Raw genomic sequence first — 17,379 nt, forward strand, 5'->3', positions numbered from 1 at the left:
GTCAATGTTGGATCCATGCTGCTACTGTCCCGTTACACCATTGCGTATAACTCTTCTCAGTTTTCTCCTGTTACACGGCGCTGTATCAAAAGCTTTCTGGAAACCAGGGTACACCACATCCACAGTGTTACCCTCATCGACCCTTTCTGTTACCTCTATAAAAAATGCCAACATTAATTAACTTTGAAGTAACTCTGAATGAGTATGTGCTACTCTTTCACATTGGAAGAGTATCTTCAGGAAATAGTAATCACTGTATTTTGGGGTCACTCTGTCTAGGGGTCACTGTATTTGAGGGCTGTAGTTTTGAGGGAGGGGTAACCATGGAGATGGTTTTAGGTGGGGGTTTGGGGGGGAGTTTGGGGTGTGGTTTGGGGAGAGTGAGGATGGTGAATGTAAGTCAGTCTGGGTTGGTCACTGTCATAGCTATAGACATTCTCCATTTACAACTTCCTGTTGCAGAGAAAGACGAAGTTTTCCAGAACGTTCTAGCTCAAGTTGCAGAGCAGTTTTCCAGGTACAGTGTTTTCCAGTTTTCCAGGTAAATTTCCTGACTGTGACAGTGTTCATCACCAGGAACAAGAGATTGTCACAGAATCAATGTCTCTCTCTTTCAGGGCTTTCAAAATCAACGAACTAAAATCCGAAGTTACAAACCGCCTCAGCATTCTGGAGAAACGTGTGGAATGTACGTATTGGGAAGGGAGGAGGGGGAGAGGGAGAGGGAGGGGGAGGGAGAGGGGGAAATAAGAGAGAGGGGGTAGAGGGAGAAAGGGAGAGGGAAGAAGAGAAAGAAAAAGAGGAGGAGGAGAGCGAGAGAGGGAGAGAAAGGATGAAAGTAAAAAGAGGAGAGGGAGAGAAAGAGAGAGAGGACAGAGAGAGGGAAAGTAAGAGAGAGGGCAGGGAGGGAAGAGAGGGCAGAGAGAGAGTGAAAAAGAGAAGAGGGTAGAGAGAGAGAGAAAGGAGGAGGAAAGATAATAGGGAGAGTGACAGAGAGTGGGCGCGGAGGGGGGAGAGATAGAGAAAGGAGAGAGAAAGGGCAGAGAGGGAGAGAGAGTAAGGGCCAAGAGAAGTGGGAGAGTGAGAGAGGGGGAATAGAAAGTAAGAGATGGAAAGTGCAAGGGAGTAGAGAATTAAAGAAAGAGTGAGGGGAGAAAGAGAGTGGGAGGGGGGAGAGTGGGAGGGGGGAGAGTGGGAGGGGGGAGAGTGGGAGGGGGGAGAGTGAGAGGGGGGAGAGAGGAGAGTGGGAAACAGAAATGCATGGTAGTAGAGAGAATGAGTGGAAAGAGACACCATGAGAGAGAGAAAGAGTGAGGGAGAAGAGGGTGAGAAAGGGAGTAAAGAGGAAGAGAGAGAGTGTGCGAGAGAGCAAATGAGGGAGACAGATCGAGTGAGTAGGGAGAGAATGCAGGGGGAGCAGAGGCAGACGGCTCGGGTTCAGTCTGCAAGTAGGTGGTGCAGCCATCACTGGTTTTGGCAACCAGCGTCCAAGCAGACGTGGGGAATTGTGGATTCAAATCCCCCGCAACAGGTTAGTCAAATTTACACTCAATTACTAACACCTGGAAAGAAAATCTAATCCAAGAGTGACCATGAATCCATTGCTGATTGTTGGAAAAACCCGCCAGGGTCACGAATGTCCTTTAGGGAAGGAGGGTGCCATCCTTACCTGGTCTGGTGTACATGTGACTCCAGACCCACAGCAACGTGGTCGACTCTTAACTACCCTCTGAGCAATTAGGGATGGGCAATTAATGCTGTCCCTGTCAGTGACGCCCACATCCTGTGAATAAATTTTAAAAAGTAAAATTAAATCAGAATAAAATGAAGCAAATCCATTTTGTAAAAGGAAAATGGTTTTTGACTAATTTATTAGAGCTCTGTCTGTAAGTGACAAGTAAGGTGGAACTTGGGGAACCCGTAGATGTGGTGTACACCACGATGTAGCAGAACTGTACTCCAGCTCAATCTGTAACCTCATGGCCCACTCAATATTCCCATCAAGCCAGGGCATCGACCATGGTTCAATGGAGACTGCAGCACGGCATGTCAGGAGCAACATCAGACAAACCTGAAGATCAGGTGTCAACCTGGGAAGCCACCAACCAGGACTATTTGTCAAACGGCAGAAGCAGCAAGTGATAGCCAGAGCTAAGGGATCCCACAAGCACCGGATCAGATCGAAGCTCTGCAGTCCTGCCCCATCCAGGCGTGACTGTGGTGGACAATTAAACAGCTCACTGGAGGAGGTGGCTCCACAAATATCCCCATCCTCAATGATGGAAGAGCCCAGCAGATCAGTTTAAAAAGATAAGGCTGAAGCTTTTGCAACAATCTTCAGCCAGTGGTGCCGAGTGGATGGTCCATCCCTGCCTCCTCCAGTGGTCCCCAGCATCAGATACCAGTCTCCAGCCAATTCACATCACTCCGTGGGGTATCAAGAAATGTTTGGAGGCACTGAATACTGCAAAGGCTTTGGGCCCTGAGAAAATTCCAGCAATAGTATTGAAGACGTGTCCTGTCGCTCCCCGAGCCAAGTTGTTCCAGTACAGTTACAACACTGGCAGCTACCCAACAATGTGGAAAATTGCCCAGGTATGTCCTGTATATAAAAACCAGGACAAATCCAACCTGGCCAATTACCACCCCATCAGATTCACAAAGTGTGGCGCAGGAAAAGCACAGCAGGCCAGCAGCATCTGAGGACTCTGATCGTCAGCATCTGCAGTCCCCACTCTCTCCCCACTCTCCCTATCAATCTACTCTCGATCATCAGTAAAATGATTAGATTAGATTACATTACAGTGTGGAAACAGGCCCTTCGGCCCAACAAGTCCATACCGACCCGCCGAAGTGCAACCCACCCATACCCCAACATTTACCACTTACCTAACACTACGGGCAATTTAGCATGGCCAATTCACCTGACCTGCACATCTTTGGACGGTGGGAGGAAACCGGAGCACCCGGAGGAAACCCACGCAGACACGGGGAGAATGTGCAAACTCCACACAGACAGTCGCCTGAGGCGGGAATTGAACCCGGGTCTCTGGCGCTGTGAGGCAGCAGTGCTAACCACTGTGCCACCGTGCCACCCACACGGTGATGGAAGGTGTCACCAACAGGGCTATCAAGCAGCACCTACTCAGTGATGCCCAGTTTGGGTTCCCCCAGGGCCACTCAGCTCCTGACCTCATTACAGCCTTGGGTCAAACATGGACAAAAGGGCTGAATTCCAGAGGGGAGGGGTGAGGGACAGCCCTTGACATGAAGGCTGCATTCAACCACGTGCGGTGTCAAGCAGCCCTGGCAAAACTGGAATTAATGGGTATCAAGGTGGCAAACTCTCCGGTGATTAAAGTCATACCTGACACACAGGAAGATGGTCATGGCTACAACAGCAGGTCAGAGGCTAGGAATACTGCAGTGAGTAACTCACCTCCTGACTCCCCAAAGCCTGTCCACCATCTACAAGGCACGAGTCAGGAGGGTGATGGAATCCTCCCCACTTGCCCTGGTTGGGGGCAGCTCCAACAACACTCAAGAAGCTTGACATCGTCCAGGACAAAGCAGCCACTTGATTATTACTGCATCCACAAAGATCCACTCCCTCCATCACCAATGCACCTCCGGAGTGCCTAACTTGATAAAGTTAAAAATCACACAACACCAGGTTATAGTCCAACAGGTTTATTGTGTATCTTGTGTGATTTTTAAGTTTGTCCACTCCAGTCAAATACCAGGAGCTCCAAGTCATAACTTGATAAATTCAGAGACTTGCTGGGAGTCAAGGTGGTGGTTAATGTAAACACAGTTGTGTATGTGAACATACAAATGCTAACTATGTGGAGAAAAAGCTTGGGGGACAGTTGCTGTAAAAGCTCATGGTTCAATATTTAATGTTGGAGAGTGCACCAAACCTCATCCAATGAGATGGTGTGATAGTGTTAGGTTAGGAAAGGATCCTGATGGAGATTGATATGTCATCACAGACTCCTGACAATCTTGACTGTGAAACACTATTCCCAGCCCAGACTGGATTAGAAATGGCCATGTCCAAACCAACATTGGAATCAGGCTCTGGACTACATCACTCAGCCCGTTGAGCTCACTCTGCCATTCTGTAAGATCAAAACTGATCTGAGTGTAACCACAAATTCACATTCCTGTCTATCGCTGATAACCTTTCACCTCTTTGCTTTGACAAGAAGTTATCCACCTTGGCCTTAGAAATATTCCAGACTTCACCTTTTCCAGGAAGAGAGCTCCAAGGACACTCGATCCTCAGAGAAAGACCACATCTCTCATCTCTGTTTGAAATGGGTGACTCCTTTATTTTTAAACAGTGATCTCTCCTTCCAGATTCTTCCACAAGAGGAAACATTTTCTCAACAGCCTCTCGGTCACGTCCCCACTGTCTTTTAAATTGGCCTTTTGTTACATCAGTCTGCCCTGTGCACAGACTCGATGGGCTGAATGGCCTCTTTCTGCTTGGCAGTGAGTCGATGATGTTTTCAAAGCTGCAGCCTCAGCCTCAGCTCCATTGAAATCATTGACTTGGTTCCTGTCACCTTGGGGAGCAGTCGCCATGGTGATGATAAAACAAAAACAAATTGCGGGAAAAGCTCAGCAGGACTGACAGTGTCTGTGGAGAGAAACTATTGTTAATGTTCGAGGTCGAGTGACCCTTCCTCAGAATCTCTGAGCTTCTCCAGTGCCTTCTGCATTTGTTTCTGATTTACAGCATCTGCAGTTCTCTCAGTTTTTATGAGAGTAATGACACTTGTGAATGAACCGCACACATTCTGAATTTCTGTGTTTCCTATTCTGATCCTCTGAGTCAGTATTTTAAACAGCTGCCCCCTAGCATTAGCAGAAGTTTGTAATTGAAGTCACAGAGCTCCCAGAGGATCCTTATTCCATGACCATTCTTCATGGAAGCATCCTGTAGGTGGGACTGCTGCTCCAAGGGGCTCACATTGGCCTTCCCACACTCCCGGCCAGCTCAGAACGGAGCATTTTAACCGGAACACCACATCTCTCCAAACTTTCTGCTCACTGCAAATCTGTTCCCTATCTCTGTAACCCCTACACCCCTCCCTCTCTCTGTAACCCGCTACACCCTTTCCCTATCTCTGTAACCCGCTACACCCCCTCCCTATCTCTGTAACCCCCTTACAGCCCCTACACCCCCTCCCTATCTCTGTAACCCCCTTACAGCCCCTACACCCCCTCCCTATCTCTGTTACCCCCTTACAGCCCCTACACCCCCTCCCTATCTCTGTAACCCCCTTACAGCCCCTACACCCCCTCCCTATCTCTGTAACCCCCTTACAGCCCCGACACCCCCTCCCTATCTCTGTAACCCCCTTACAGCCCCGACACCCCCTCCCTATCTCTGTAACCCCCTTACAGCCCCTACACCCCCTCCCTATCTCTGTTACCCCCTTACAGCCCCTACACCCCCTCCCTATCTCTGTTACCCCATTACAGCCCCTACACCCCCTCCCTATCTCTGTAACTCCCTTACAGCCCCGACACCCCCTCCCTATCTCTGTTACCCCATTACAGCCCCTACACCCCCTCCCTATCTCTGTAACTCCCTTACAGCCCCTACACCCCCTCCCTATCTCTGTTACCCCCTTACAGCCCCTACACCCCCTCCCTATCTCTGTTACCCCATTACAGCCCCGACACCCCCTCCCTATCTCTGTCAGCTTGTGATGTGAACAGAGTGGTGAGGTGTGTGGATTGGAACATTGGCACGTGGAGAGAGAGGTTTAATATGCTGTGTGTGTGTTTTGGCAGTGGAGGGGCTGAAGGTGGTCGAAATCGAGAAGTGTCGGAATGACATCCAAACGCTGCGTGATATAATCGAGGAACGGAGTAGCAGGTGAGAGTAGGCCAGAGGCTGTCACACTCGGAGTGTGGGAGCCTGACTAACCCCAGAAAGCACCACCCTGCTACCTATCCCCTCCCTGATAATCCTCCGAGTGCACTTGTCCCCTCCCCCCGTACACCCTGACCCACCTCACTGAGTGAACCTGCACCCACCCCCACACCCTGACCTCCCCCCATTGAGTGAACCTGCCCCCTCCCCCACACCCCACACCCTGATCCCCCCTCACTGAGTGAACCTGCCCCCTCCCCCACACCCTCCCTACACCCTGACCCCCCCCTCACTGAGTGAACCTGCCCCCACCCCCACACCCTGCCACCCCCCCCTCACGGAGTGAACCTGCCCTCACCCACACACCCCACACCCTGACCCCCTTCTCACGGAGTGAACCTGCCCCTCCCCCTCCCCTACATCGTGACCCCCCCCCCCCCTCACTGAGTGAACTTGGATCTGTGGTGGGGCGGTGGTTGGGGTGTGGATGTGGGAGGGGGGTGTGGGGTTGATGAGGTGTGTGGGGGGGTGGGGCAGTGATGGAGGGGCTTGGGTGGGGGTTCAGGGGTGTGTGGGAGTGTGGGGTGATGGTGGGGCTGGGTGGGGGAGGCGGGATGTGTGGGGGTAGGGGGGCGATGGGGCTGTGGTGGGGGTGCAGGGGTGTGTGGGGGGTGGGGGTTGATGGGGCTGGGGTGGGGGTACAGGGGTGCCTGGAGGTGGGGTGGTGATGGAGCTGGGGTGGGGTACAGGGGTATGTGGGGTGGGGTTGGTGATGGAGGGGCTGGGGTGAGGGGGCAGGGGTGTGTGTGAGTGGGGGGGTGATGGAGGGGCTGGGGTGGGGGCAGGGGTGTGTGGGAGTGGGGATGGGGATGGAGGGACTGGGGTGGGGTTGCAGGGGTGTGTGGGGGTGGGGCGGTGATGGAGGGGCTGGGGTGGGGGCTGCAGGGGTGTATGGGGGTGGGGGTGGGGTGGGTGATGGAGGGGCTGGGGTGGAGGGTGCAGGGGTGTGTGGGGGTGGGGGTGGGGTGGGTGATGGAGGGGCTGGGGTGGAGGGTGCAGGGGTGTGTGGGGGTGGGGGTGGGGTGGTGATGGAGGGACTGGGTTGGGGGGGCAGGGGTGTGTGGGGGTGGGGGTGGTGATGGAGGGGCTGGGTGGGGGGTGCAGGGGTGTGTGGGGGTGGGGCAGTGATGGAGGGGTTGGGGTAGGGGTGCAGAGGTGTGTGGGAGTGGGGCGGTGATGGAGGGGCTGGGTTGGGGGGGCTGGGTTGGGGGGGCAGGGGTGTGTGGGGGTGGGGTTGGTGATGGAGGGGCTGGGTGGGGGGTGCAGGGGGGTGTGGGGGTGGGGCAGTGATGGAGGGGTTGGGTAGGGGTGCAGAGGTGTGTGGGAGTGGGGCGGTGATGGAGGGGCTGGGTTGGGGGGGCTGGGTTGGGGGGGCAGGGGTGTGTGGGAGTGGGGCGGTGATGGAGGGGCTGGGGTGGGGGGTGCAGGGGTGTGTGGGGGTGGGGTGGTGATGGAGGGACTAGGATAGGGTTGCAGGGGTGTGTGGGGGTGGGGGTGGGGTGGTGATGGAGGGACTGGGTTGGGGGGCAGGGGTTTGTGGGGGTGGGGCAGTGATGGAGGGGTTGGGGTAGGGGTGCAGAGGTGTGTGGGGGTGGGGCAGTGATGGAGGGGCTGGGTTGGGGGGGCAGGGGTGTGTGGGGGTGGGGCAGTGATGGAGGGGCTGGGTGGGGGGTGCAGAGGTGTGTGGGAGTGGGGCGGTGATGGAGAGGCTGGATTGGGTTGGGTGGGGGCAGGAATCTGTCCTCCTGTAGCCGTACTCTGAGCGACTCCCCCCGTTCTGTTGGTTTGTAGTTTCCTCGATGAGAGGATGCTGATTCCTCGCCGGGACGTCCCATCATACCCCAAGGTAATGGCATTACTCACTCCCCTCCCAGTTAGCGCACCGTAACCAGGTAACTAGCTGTGCTTGCTCACTGTAACTAGTTGTGTTTGTTCGCTGTAACCTGCTCACTGGGAAGGCAATGGCCTAGTCATATTATCACAAGATTGCTAAATTCCTGAGTCCCAGTTAAATTCCTGAGGACCCGGGTTTGATTCCTGCTGAGGCAGATGGTGGAATTTGAATTCAATAAAAATCTGGCATTAAGAATCTAACGATGACCATGAAACCAATGCCGATTGTTTGAAAAACCCATCGGGTTCATTAGTGTCCCTGAGGAAAGGAAACTGCCATCCATACCTGGTCCGGCCTACATGTGACTCCAGACCCACAGCAATGTGGTCAACCCCTAACTGCCCTCTGGGCAATAAATGCTGACCCAGCCAGTGACACCCACATGTTGTGAATTAATTTTTTTATATAGATATTTTTATTGAAAATTTAACATATCTTTACAAGTTTACAAATAAAAAAAACAAGTATAAACATTGATATACAATTAAATCTTAAATAAATAATAACCAAAATTTATCAAACAAAAAAAAGATACTGAGAGAAAAAAAACAAGACTCAACTAACTACTAATCTAACCAACAACTAACCAGAGTGTATAATTAAGTCTCTTACATTATTCAAATAAGAGAAAGAAAAGAAAAAAAAAACGATGGATAACACAGAAATTGGGTCGTGAGAGACATGCTCAGAATGTGTTAACATCAAATGTAACAAAACCCGTATTCGTGCGGGATTCCTCTCCCAAGGGGCCCTGGACCGGCCACGTTCGCCATCTCAATTAAATAAAAGCCCTTGTTAGGATAGCCGAAATATCTGTATTTATATAATTCAAGAAGGGCTGCCATATTTATGGAATAAAGCGGTCTTTCGGTGCACCATATTTGTAAGGAGGTCAAGGGGAATACATTCCATAATTACTTTGTGCCAATTTGAAAGTCCAGGGGGGCCCTCAGCCACCCAGTTCACCAAAATATTTTTCCTTGCACAGAAAGAGAGAATAGAAAATAATCTCTTCCCGTGCACTTCAAGGGAGGGTAAGTTCGAAAAGCCCAAAAGGGTCCACTTTAATTTCCGTTCCTAAAATTTCTGTCAGGGTACTTGCTACTTTAGTCCAATATCTACGGATCTTATGACAGGTCCATAAGCAATGTACAAGAGTGCCCACCTCTATTTTACATTTGGGACACATTGGAGATGCTCCTGCCTTAAATTTTGCCAATCGATCCGGTGCTATATGGGCGCTATGAAGTATCCTCAGCTGGATAGCCTGGGTTCTGTTACAGATGGTGATTCTTCTAGCGTTTTCCCAAATGTCATTCCACGTTTCTATAGAGATTTCTAGTCCCAATTCCTGATCCCATGTTTTAAGCAGATTGTCCATATCTCCCAATACTTCATCATGTAGTAAATGATAAATATTACTGACGGAAGATACCCCCATTGGTCGTAGCACTCTATATTCTTTATCGGATTTATAAAGACTACCTAATAACGTAGTCTTCTTCTGTATATAATCTCGAATTTGGAAATATCGATAGAGGTCTCCATTAGGTAATCCGAATTTCTGACGCAGCTGTTCAAAAGACATCAGGACCCCTTTTTTAAATAGGTCCCCTAAACATGAGATACCCCTAGATCTCCAGAGTTTAAAAGTGGCATCTGTAAGCCCCGGTTGGAATCCCCATGCTCCCACTATCGGTGCATAGGGGGATGTTTTATGTGAGTTGCCCTCATTTTGCCGCATTATATTCTAAGCCTTAATTGTGTTTAGTATTATAGGGTTTTTACAGTGATCCGTAATGATTTTCCTCTTGTCTGAAAATAAAAGGTTAATAAGTGGGCATTTTACTTGAGAAGCCTCGAGGTCCAGCCAGATTGATTGTGGGTCAGACAAGACCCAATCAGCTATGTAACTTAATAGGGAACTTAACTGATATTTCCTAAAATCTGGGAAGCCCAATCCTCCCCTTGCCTGTGGAAGCTGTAGCTTCTTCAGCTTAATGAGGGGCTGCCTATGATTCCAGATAAAGGATTCTGGATCAGTGGTGCTGGAAGAGCACAGCAGTTCAGGCAGCATCCAAGCAGCTACTGTCTGAATTGCTGTGCTCTTCCAGCACCACTGATCCAGAATCTGGTTTCCAGCATCTGCAGTCATTGTTTTTACCTTCCAGATAAAGGAACCCAGCCAGCCATATAATTTACATAGTGCCAGCCTCGGCAGCATCACCGGAAGCATTCTCATAGGGAATAGGAGACGGGGCAGGACATTCATTTTAATCAGTGCTATTCTACCCAGCCAGGAAATTGGAAGGTCTCCCCATCGCTGGAGGTCCTGCCTTATCCTTTCCAGTAAATGCACAAAGTTAGCCTTGTATATCTGACCAAATACTGGGGCAATAAAAATGCCTAAATATAAGAAACCCTCCAGGGACCACCGAAAGGGAAAGTGGGATCCGTCCACTAAGTGGGGTATCATAGCAAGGCCACCCATTGGCATAGCCTCCGATTTTGAGAAATTAATTTTGTAGCCTGAAAATGCGCTAAATGTATTAATAACTTGGATTAAGCGAGGTACAGACCTCAGAGGATTACTGAGGAATAGGAGAACATCATCTGCATAAAGGGTAATTTTATGTTTACCTGTACCAATCCTCGTGGCCGTTATATTAGGATCAGCTCGTATAGCTTCTGCTAGTGGTTCAATTATTAGCGTAAATAACAATGGCGAGAGGGGACATCCCTGATGGCAGCCCCTACCCACACTGAAGCTATCCGAACCTAATCCATTGGTAACCACAACTGCTTTGGGATCATTATACAATGTTGAGACCCATTTGGTAAACACCTGTCCAACGCCAAACCTTTCCAATGTGTAAAACAAATATGACCATTCAGCCCTATCGAATGTCTTTTCCGCGTCTAATGAGACTATAACTCCTGGTATCCTTCCCTGATGGCAGGCTTGAATCATATTCAAAACCCTTCTAATATTATTGGATGATCTATGGCCCTTAATAAACCCCGTCTGATCCTCCTTTATAATATGTGGCAGTACCCTTTCTAGCTTCAATGCTAACGTTTTAGAGAGTCCGGACCCGACCCACGGCCGATTCTGCTGTGGTCTCGGAGATCGCGGCCTTTAGCTCCGCCCCTCCGACTCGGTGCTCGATTTCCTCGATGTCTCAGCCGTGCTTTTGTAGCTCGGCCGAGAGTGAGTCCCATCGGCTCCGGGACTCTTCGATGAAGGCGTCGATCTTCGCATTGAGTTTGGAGATGATTTCCACGAGGCTCGCCACCGTGAGTAAGTCCCCCGGGGCGGCTGTGGACACCTCTGCTGCAGCTGGAGAGGGTGGGGGAGGGGTTCCTGCTCGCTGAGAGCTGCAAGCTCCCTTCCCTTTAGTCATTTTCACTGAAGAATAAATTGTTTAAATGCAGTACTAAAAAACTAATTACATGAAGTAAAAACTATTTTGAATGATTTGGTGAGTGTGGTGGGGGCGGGTCACCCACTTTGTCCAAGTCTTGGGGGGAGCACTGTAGACTCAGACTTGCTGGGTCGCCGCCATCTTGGATCCTGTGAATGAATTTTAAAAAAAAATAACTAACATAATTTGCTGTCAGTAACCAGCTGAGTTCCTCACTGTAACTAGGTAACTAGCACAGTTTTCTCTCAGCATTTCTATTTGTTCTTTGTAACTAGGTAACTAACACTGTTTGATTACAATTACCAGATAACAAACTGAGTTTGTTCACAGTAAAGAGCTAACTAGCTCCAGGGATGGCCAGTGCAGGGAGTGAGGGGGAAAGTGAGATTAGACTGGGTGGGAAATTAAAGGGAGCGGGGAGTGAGGGGGAGAGTGGGATTTGATTGGGTGGGATATTAAAGGGAGCGGGGAGTGAGGGTGGAGAGTGGGATTAGAGTGGGTGGGATATTAAAGGGAGCGGGGAGTGAGGGGGGAGAGTGGGATTAGAGTGGGTGGGATATTAAAGGGAGTGGGGAGTGAGGGGGAAAGTGAGATTAGACTGGGTGGGATATTAAAGGGAGTGGGGAGTGAGGGGGGAGAGTGGGATTAGACTGGGTGGGATATTAAAGGGAGCGGGGAGTGAGGGTGGAGAGTGGGATTAGACTGGGTGGGATACTAAAGGGAGCGGGGAGTGAGGGGGGAGAGTGGGATTAGAGTGGGTGGGATATTAAAGGGAGCGGGGAGTGAGGGGGGAGAGTGAGATTAGACTGGGTGGGATATTAAAGGGAGTGGGGAGTGAGAGGGGAGAGAGTGGGATTAGACTGGGTGGGATATTAAAGGGAGCGGGGAGTGAGGGGGAAGAGTGGGATTAGACTGGGTGGGATATTAAAGGGAGCGGGGAGTGAGAGGGGAGAGTGGGATTAGACTGGGTGGGATATTAAAGGGAGCGGGGAGTGAGGGGGGAGAGTGGGATTAGACTGGGTGGGATATTAAAGGGAGCGGGGAGTGAGGGGGGAGAGTGGGATTAGACTGGGTGGGATATTAAAGGGAGCGGGGAGTGAAGGGGGAGAGTGGGATTAGAGTGGGTGGGATATTAAAGGGAGCGGGGAGTGAGAGGGGAGAGTGGGATTAGAGTGGGTGGGATATTAAAGGGAGCGGGGAGTGAGAGGGGAGAGTGGGATTAGAGTGGGTGGGATATTAAAGGGAGTGGGGAGTGAGAGGGGAGAGTGGGATTAGAGTGGGTGGGATATTAAAGGGAGCGGGGAGTGAGGAGGAGAGTGGGAATAGAGTGGGTGGGATATTAAAGGGAGCGGGGAGTGAGGGGGAGAGTGGGATTAGACTGGGTGGGATATTAAAGGGAGCGGGGAGTGAGGGTGGAGAGTGGGATTAGAGTGGGTGGGATATTAAAGGGAGCAGGGAGTGAGGGGGAGAGTGGGATTAGAGTGGGTGGGATATTAAAGGGAGCGGGGAGTGAGGGGGAGAGTGGGAATAGAGTGGGTGGGATATTAAAGGGAGCGGGGAGTGAGGGGGAGAGTGTGATTAGAGTGGGTGGGATATTAAAGAGAGCAGGGAGTGAGAGGGGAGAGTGGGATTAGAGTGGGTGGGATATTAAAGGGAGCGGGGAGTGAGGGTGGAGAGTGGGATTAGACTGGGTGGGATATTAAAGGGAGCGGGGAGTGAGGGGGGAGAGTGGGATTAGACTTGGTGGGATATTAAAGGGGGCGGGGAGTGAGAGGGGAGAGTGGGATTAGACTGGGTGGGATATTAAAGGGAGCGGGGAGTGAGGGGGGAGTGTGGGATTAGACTGGATGGGATATTAAAGGGAGCGGGGAGTGAGGGGGGAGAGTGGGATTAGACTGGGTGGGATATTAAAGGGAGCGGGAAGTGAGAGGGGAGAGTGGGATTAGAGTGGGTGGGATATTAAAGGGAGCGGGGAGTGAGAGGGGAGAGTGGGATTAGAGTGGGTGGGATATTAAAGGGAGCGGGGAGTGAGGGGGGATAGTGGGATTAGATTGGGTGGGATATTAAAGGGAGCGGGGAGTGAGAGGGGAGAGTGGGATTAGACTGAGTGGGATATTAAAGGGAGCGGGGAGTGAGGGGGGAGAGTGGGATTAGATTGAGTGGGATATTAAAGGGAGCGGAGAGTGAGGGGGAAGAGTGGGATTAGACTGGGTGGGATATTAAAGGGAGCGGGGAGTGAGAGCAGAGAGTGGGATTAGACTGGGTGGGATATTAAAGGGAGCGGGGAGTGAGGGGGGAGAGTGGGATTAGACTGGATGGGATATTAAAGGGAGCGGGGAGTGAGGGGGAAGAGTGGGATTAGACTGGATGGGATATTAAAGGGAGCGGGGAGTGAGAGTGGGATTAGACTGGGTGGGCTATTAAAGGGAGTGGGGAGTGAGGGGGGAGAGTGGGATTAGATTGGGTGGGATATTAAAGGGAGCGGGGAGTGAGGGTGGAGAATGGGATTAGAGTGGGTGGGATATTAAAGGGAGCGGGGAGTGAGGGGGAGAGTGGGATTAGAGTGGGTGGGATATTAAAGGGAGCGGGGAGTGAGGGGGAGAGTGGGAATAGAGTGGGTGGGATATTAAAGGGAGCGGGGAGTGAGGGGGAGAGTGGGATTAGAGTGGGTGGGATATTAAAGAGAGCAGGGAGTGAGAGGGGAGAGTGGGATTAGAGTGGGTGGGATATTAAAGAGAGCGGGGAGTGAGAGGGAAGAGTGGGATTAGATTGGGTGGGATATTAAAGGGAGTGGGGAGTGAGGGTGGAGAGTGGGATTAGAGTGGGTGGGATATTAAAGGGAGTGGGGAGTGAGGGGGAGAGAGGGATTAGAGTGGGTGGGATATTAAAGGGAGCGGGGAGTGAGGGGGGAGAGTGGGATTAGAGTGGGTGGGATATTAAAGGGAGCGGGGAGCGAGGGTGGAGAGTGGGATTAGAGTGGGTGGGATATTAAAGGGAGTGGGGAGTGACGGGGAGAGTGGGATTAGAGTGGGTGGGATATTAAAGGGAGCGGGGAGTGAGGATGGAGAGTGGGATTAGAGTGGGTGGGATATTAAAGGGAGCGGGGAGTGAGGGTGAGAGTGGGATTAGAGTGGGTGGGATATTAAAGGGAGCGGGGAGTGAGGATGGAGAGTGGGATTAGACTGGGTGGGATATTAAAGGGAGCGGGGAGTGAGGGGGAGAGTGGGAGTAGAGTGGGTGGGATATTAAAGGGAGCGGGGAGTGAGGGGGGAGAGTGGGATTAGAGTGGGTGGGATATTAAAGGGAGCGGGGAGTGAGGAGGAGAGTGGGAATAGAGTGGGTGGGATATTAAAGGGAGCGGGGAGTGAGGGGGAGAGTGGGATTAGACTGGGTGGGATATTAAAGGGAGCGGGGAGTGAGGGTGGAGAGTGGGATTAGAGTGGGTGGGATATTAAAGGGAGCGGGGAGTGAGGGGGAGAGTGGGATTAGAGTGGGTGGGATATTAAAGGGAGCGGGGAGTGAGGGGGAGAGTGGGAATAGAGTGGGTGGGATATTAAAGGGAGCGGGGAGTGAGGGGGAGAGTGTGATTAGAGTGGGTGGGATATTAAAGAGAGCAGGGAGTGAGAGGGGAGAGTGGGATTAGAGTGGGTGGGATATTAAAGGGAGCGGGGAGTGAGAGTGGAGAGTGGGATTAGACTGGGTGGGATATTAAAGGGAGCGGGGAGTGAGGGGGGAGAGTGGGATTAGACTTGGTGGGATATTAAAGGGGGCGGGGAGTGAGAGGGGAGAGTGGGATTAGACTGGGTGGGATATTAAAGGGAGCGGGGAGTGAGGGGGGAGAGTGGGATTAGAGTGGGTGGGATATTAAAGGGAGCGGGGAGTGAGGGGGAGAGTGGGATTAGACTGGGTGGGATATTAAAGGGAGCGGGGAGTGAGGGGGGATAGTGGGATTAGATTGGGTGGGATATTAAAGGGAGCGGGGAGTGAGAGGGGAGAGTGGGATTAGACTGAGTGGGATATTAAAGGGAGCGGGGAGTGAGGGGGGAGAGTGGGATTAATTGGGTGGGATATTAAAGGGAGCGGGGAGTGAGGGGGAAAAGTGGGATTAGACTGGGTGGGATATTAAAGGGAGCGGGGAGTGAGAGCAGAGAGTGGGATTAGACTGGGTGGGATATTAAAGGGAGCGGGGAGTGAGGGGGGAGAGTGGGATTAGACTGGATGGGATATTAAAGGGAGCGGGGAGTGAGGGGGAAGAGTGGGATTAGACTGGATGGGATATTAAAGGGAGCGGGGAGTGAGAGTGGGATTAGACTGGGTGGGATATTAAAGGGAGTGGGGAGTGAGGGTGGAGAGTGGGATTAGAGTGGGTGGGATATTAAAGGGAGTGGGGAGTGAGGGTGGAGAGTGGGATTAGACTGGATGGGATATTAAAGGGAGCGGGGAGTGAGGGGGAAGAGTGGGATTAGACTGGATGGGATATTAAAGGGAGCGGGGAGTGAGAGTGGGATTAGACTGGGTGGGATATTAAAGGGAGTGGGGAGTGAGGGTGGAGAGTGGGATTAGAGTGGGTGGGATATTAAAGGGAGTGGGGAGTGAGGGTGGAGAGTGGGATTAGAGTGGGTGGGATATTAAAGGGAGCGGGGAGTGAGGGGGAGAGTGGGATTAGAGTGGGTGGGATATTAAAGGGAGCGGGGAGTGAGGGGGAGAGTGGGATTAGACTGGGTGGGATATTAAAGGGAGCAGGGAGTGAGGGGGAGAGTGGGAATAGAGTGGGTGGGATATTAAAGGGAGCGGGGAGTGAGGGGGAGAATGGGATTAGAGTGGGTGGGATATTAAAGAGAGCAGGGAGTGAGAGGGGAGAGTGGGATTAGAGTGGGTGGGATATTAAAGAGAGCGGGGAGTGAGAGGGAAGAGTGGGATTAGAGTGGGTGGGATATTAAAGGGAGCGGGGAGCGAGGGTGGAGAGTGGGATTAGAGTGGGTGGGATATTAAATGGAGTGGGGAGTGAGGGGGAGAGTGGGATTAGAGTGGGTGGGATATTAAATGGAGTGGGGAGTGAGGGGGAGAGTGGGATTAGAGTGGGTGGGATATTAAAGGGAGCGGGGAGCGAGGGTGGAGAGTGGGATTAGAGTGGGTGGGATATTAAAGGGAGTGGGGAGTGACGGGGAGAGTGGGATTAGAGTGGGTGGGATATTAAAGGGAGCGGGGAGTGAGGATGGAGAGTGGGATTAGAGTGGGTGGGATATTAAAGGGAGCGGGGAGTGAGGGTGAGAGTGGGATTAGAGTGGGTGGGATATTAAAGGGAGCGGGGAGTGAGGATGGAGAGTGGGATTAGACTGGGTGGGATATTAAAGGGAGCGGGGAGTGAGGGGGAGAATGGGATTAGAGTGGGTGGGATATTAAAGGGGGCGGGGAGTGAGAGGGGAGAGTGGGATTAGACTGGGTGGGATATTAAAGGGAGCGGGGAGTGAGGGGGGAGAGTGGGATTAGAGTGGGTGGGATATTAAAGGGAGCGGGGAGTGAGGGGGAGAGTGGGATTAGACTGGGTGGGATATTAAAGGGAGCGGGGAGTGAGGGGGGATAGTGGGATTAGATTGGGTGGGATATTAAAGGGAGCGGGGAGTGAGAGGGGAGAGTGGGATTAGACTGAGTGGGATATTAAAGGGAGCGGGGAGTGAGGGGGGAGAGTGGGATTAATTGGGTGGGATATTAAAGGGAGCGGGGAGTGAGGGGGAAAAGTGGGATTAGACTGGGTGGGATATTAAAGGGAGCGGGGAGTGAGAGCAGAGAGTGGGATTAGACTGGGTGGGATATTAAAGGGAGCGGGGAGTGAGGGGGGAGAGTGGGATTAGACTGGATGGGATATTAAAGGGAGCGGGGAGTGAGGGGGAAGAGTGGGATTAGACTGGATGGGATATTAAAGGGAGCGGGGAGTGAGAGTGGGATTAGACTGGGTGGGATATTAAAGGGAGTGGGGAGTGAGGGTGGAGAGTGGGATTAGAGTGGGTGGGATATTAAAGGGAGTGGGGAGTGAGGGTGGAGAGTGGGATTAGAGTGGGTGGGATATTAAAGGGAGCGGGGAGTGAGGGGGAGAGTGGGATTAGAGTGGG

At 51.9% G+C, this 17,379-nt stretch overlaps 1 protein-coding gene across 1 annotated transcript in view; it reads left to right on the forward strand.

The window, feature by feature from the left end:
- Positions 1 to 17,379, forward strand: part of LOC122554865 (high affinity cGMP-specific 3',5'-cyclic phosphodiesterase 9A-like) — a 29,051-nt gene that overhangs the window by 6,541 nt on the left and 5,131 nt on the right. Inside the window, exons 5-8 of the mRNA XM_087993187.1 lie at positions 463 to 517; positions 618 to 688; positions 5,809 to 5,893; positions 7,742 to 7,796. Coding sequence (XP_087849313.1) covers positions 463 to 517; positions 618 to 688; positions 5,809 to 5,893; positions 7,742 to 7,796 — 266 coding nt within the window. The remainder of the gene's footprint in view (positions 1 to 462; positions 518 to 617; positions 689 to 5,808; positions 5,894 to 7,741; positions 7,797 to 17,379) is intronic.

This window comes from Chiloscyllium plagiosum, unplaced genomic scaffold (assembly GCF_037043375.1).
Source record: "Chiloscyllium plagiosum isolate Xiang-an unplaced genomic scaffold, Cpla_swu_hap1 HiC_scaffold_12, whole genome shotgun sequence".
NCBI lineage: Eukaryota > Metazoa > Chordata > Chondrichthyes > Orectolobiformes > Hemiscylliidae > Chiloscyllium > Chiloscyllium plagiosum.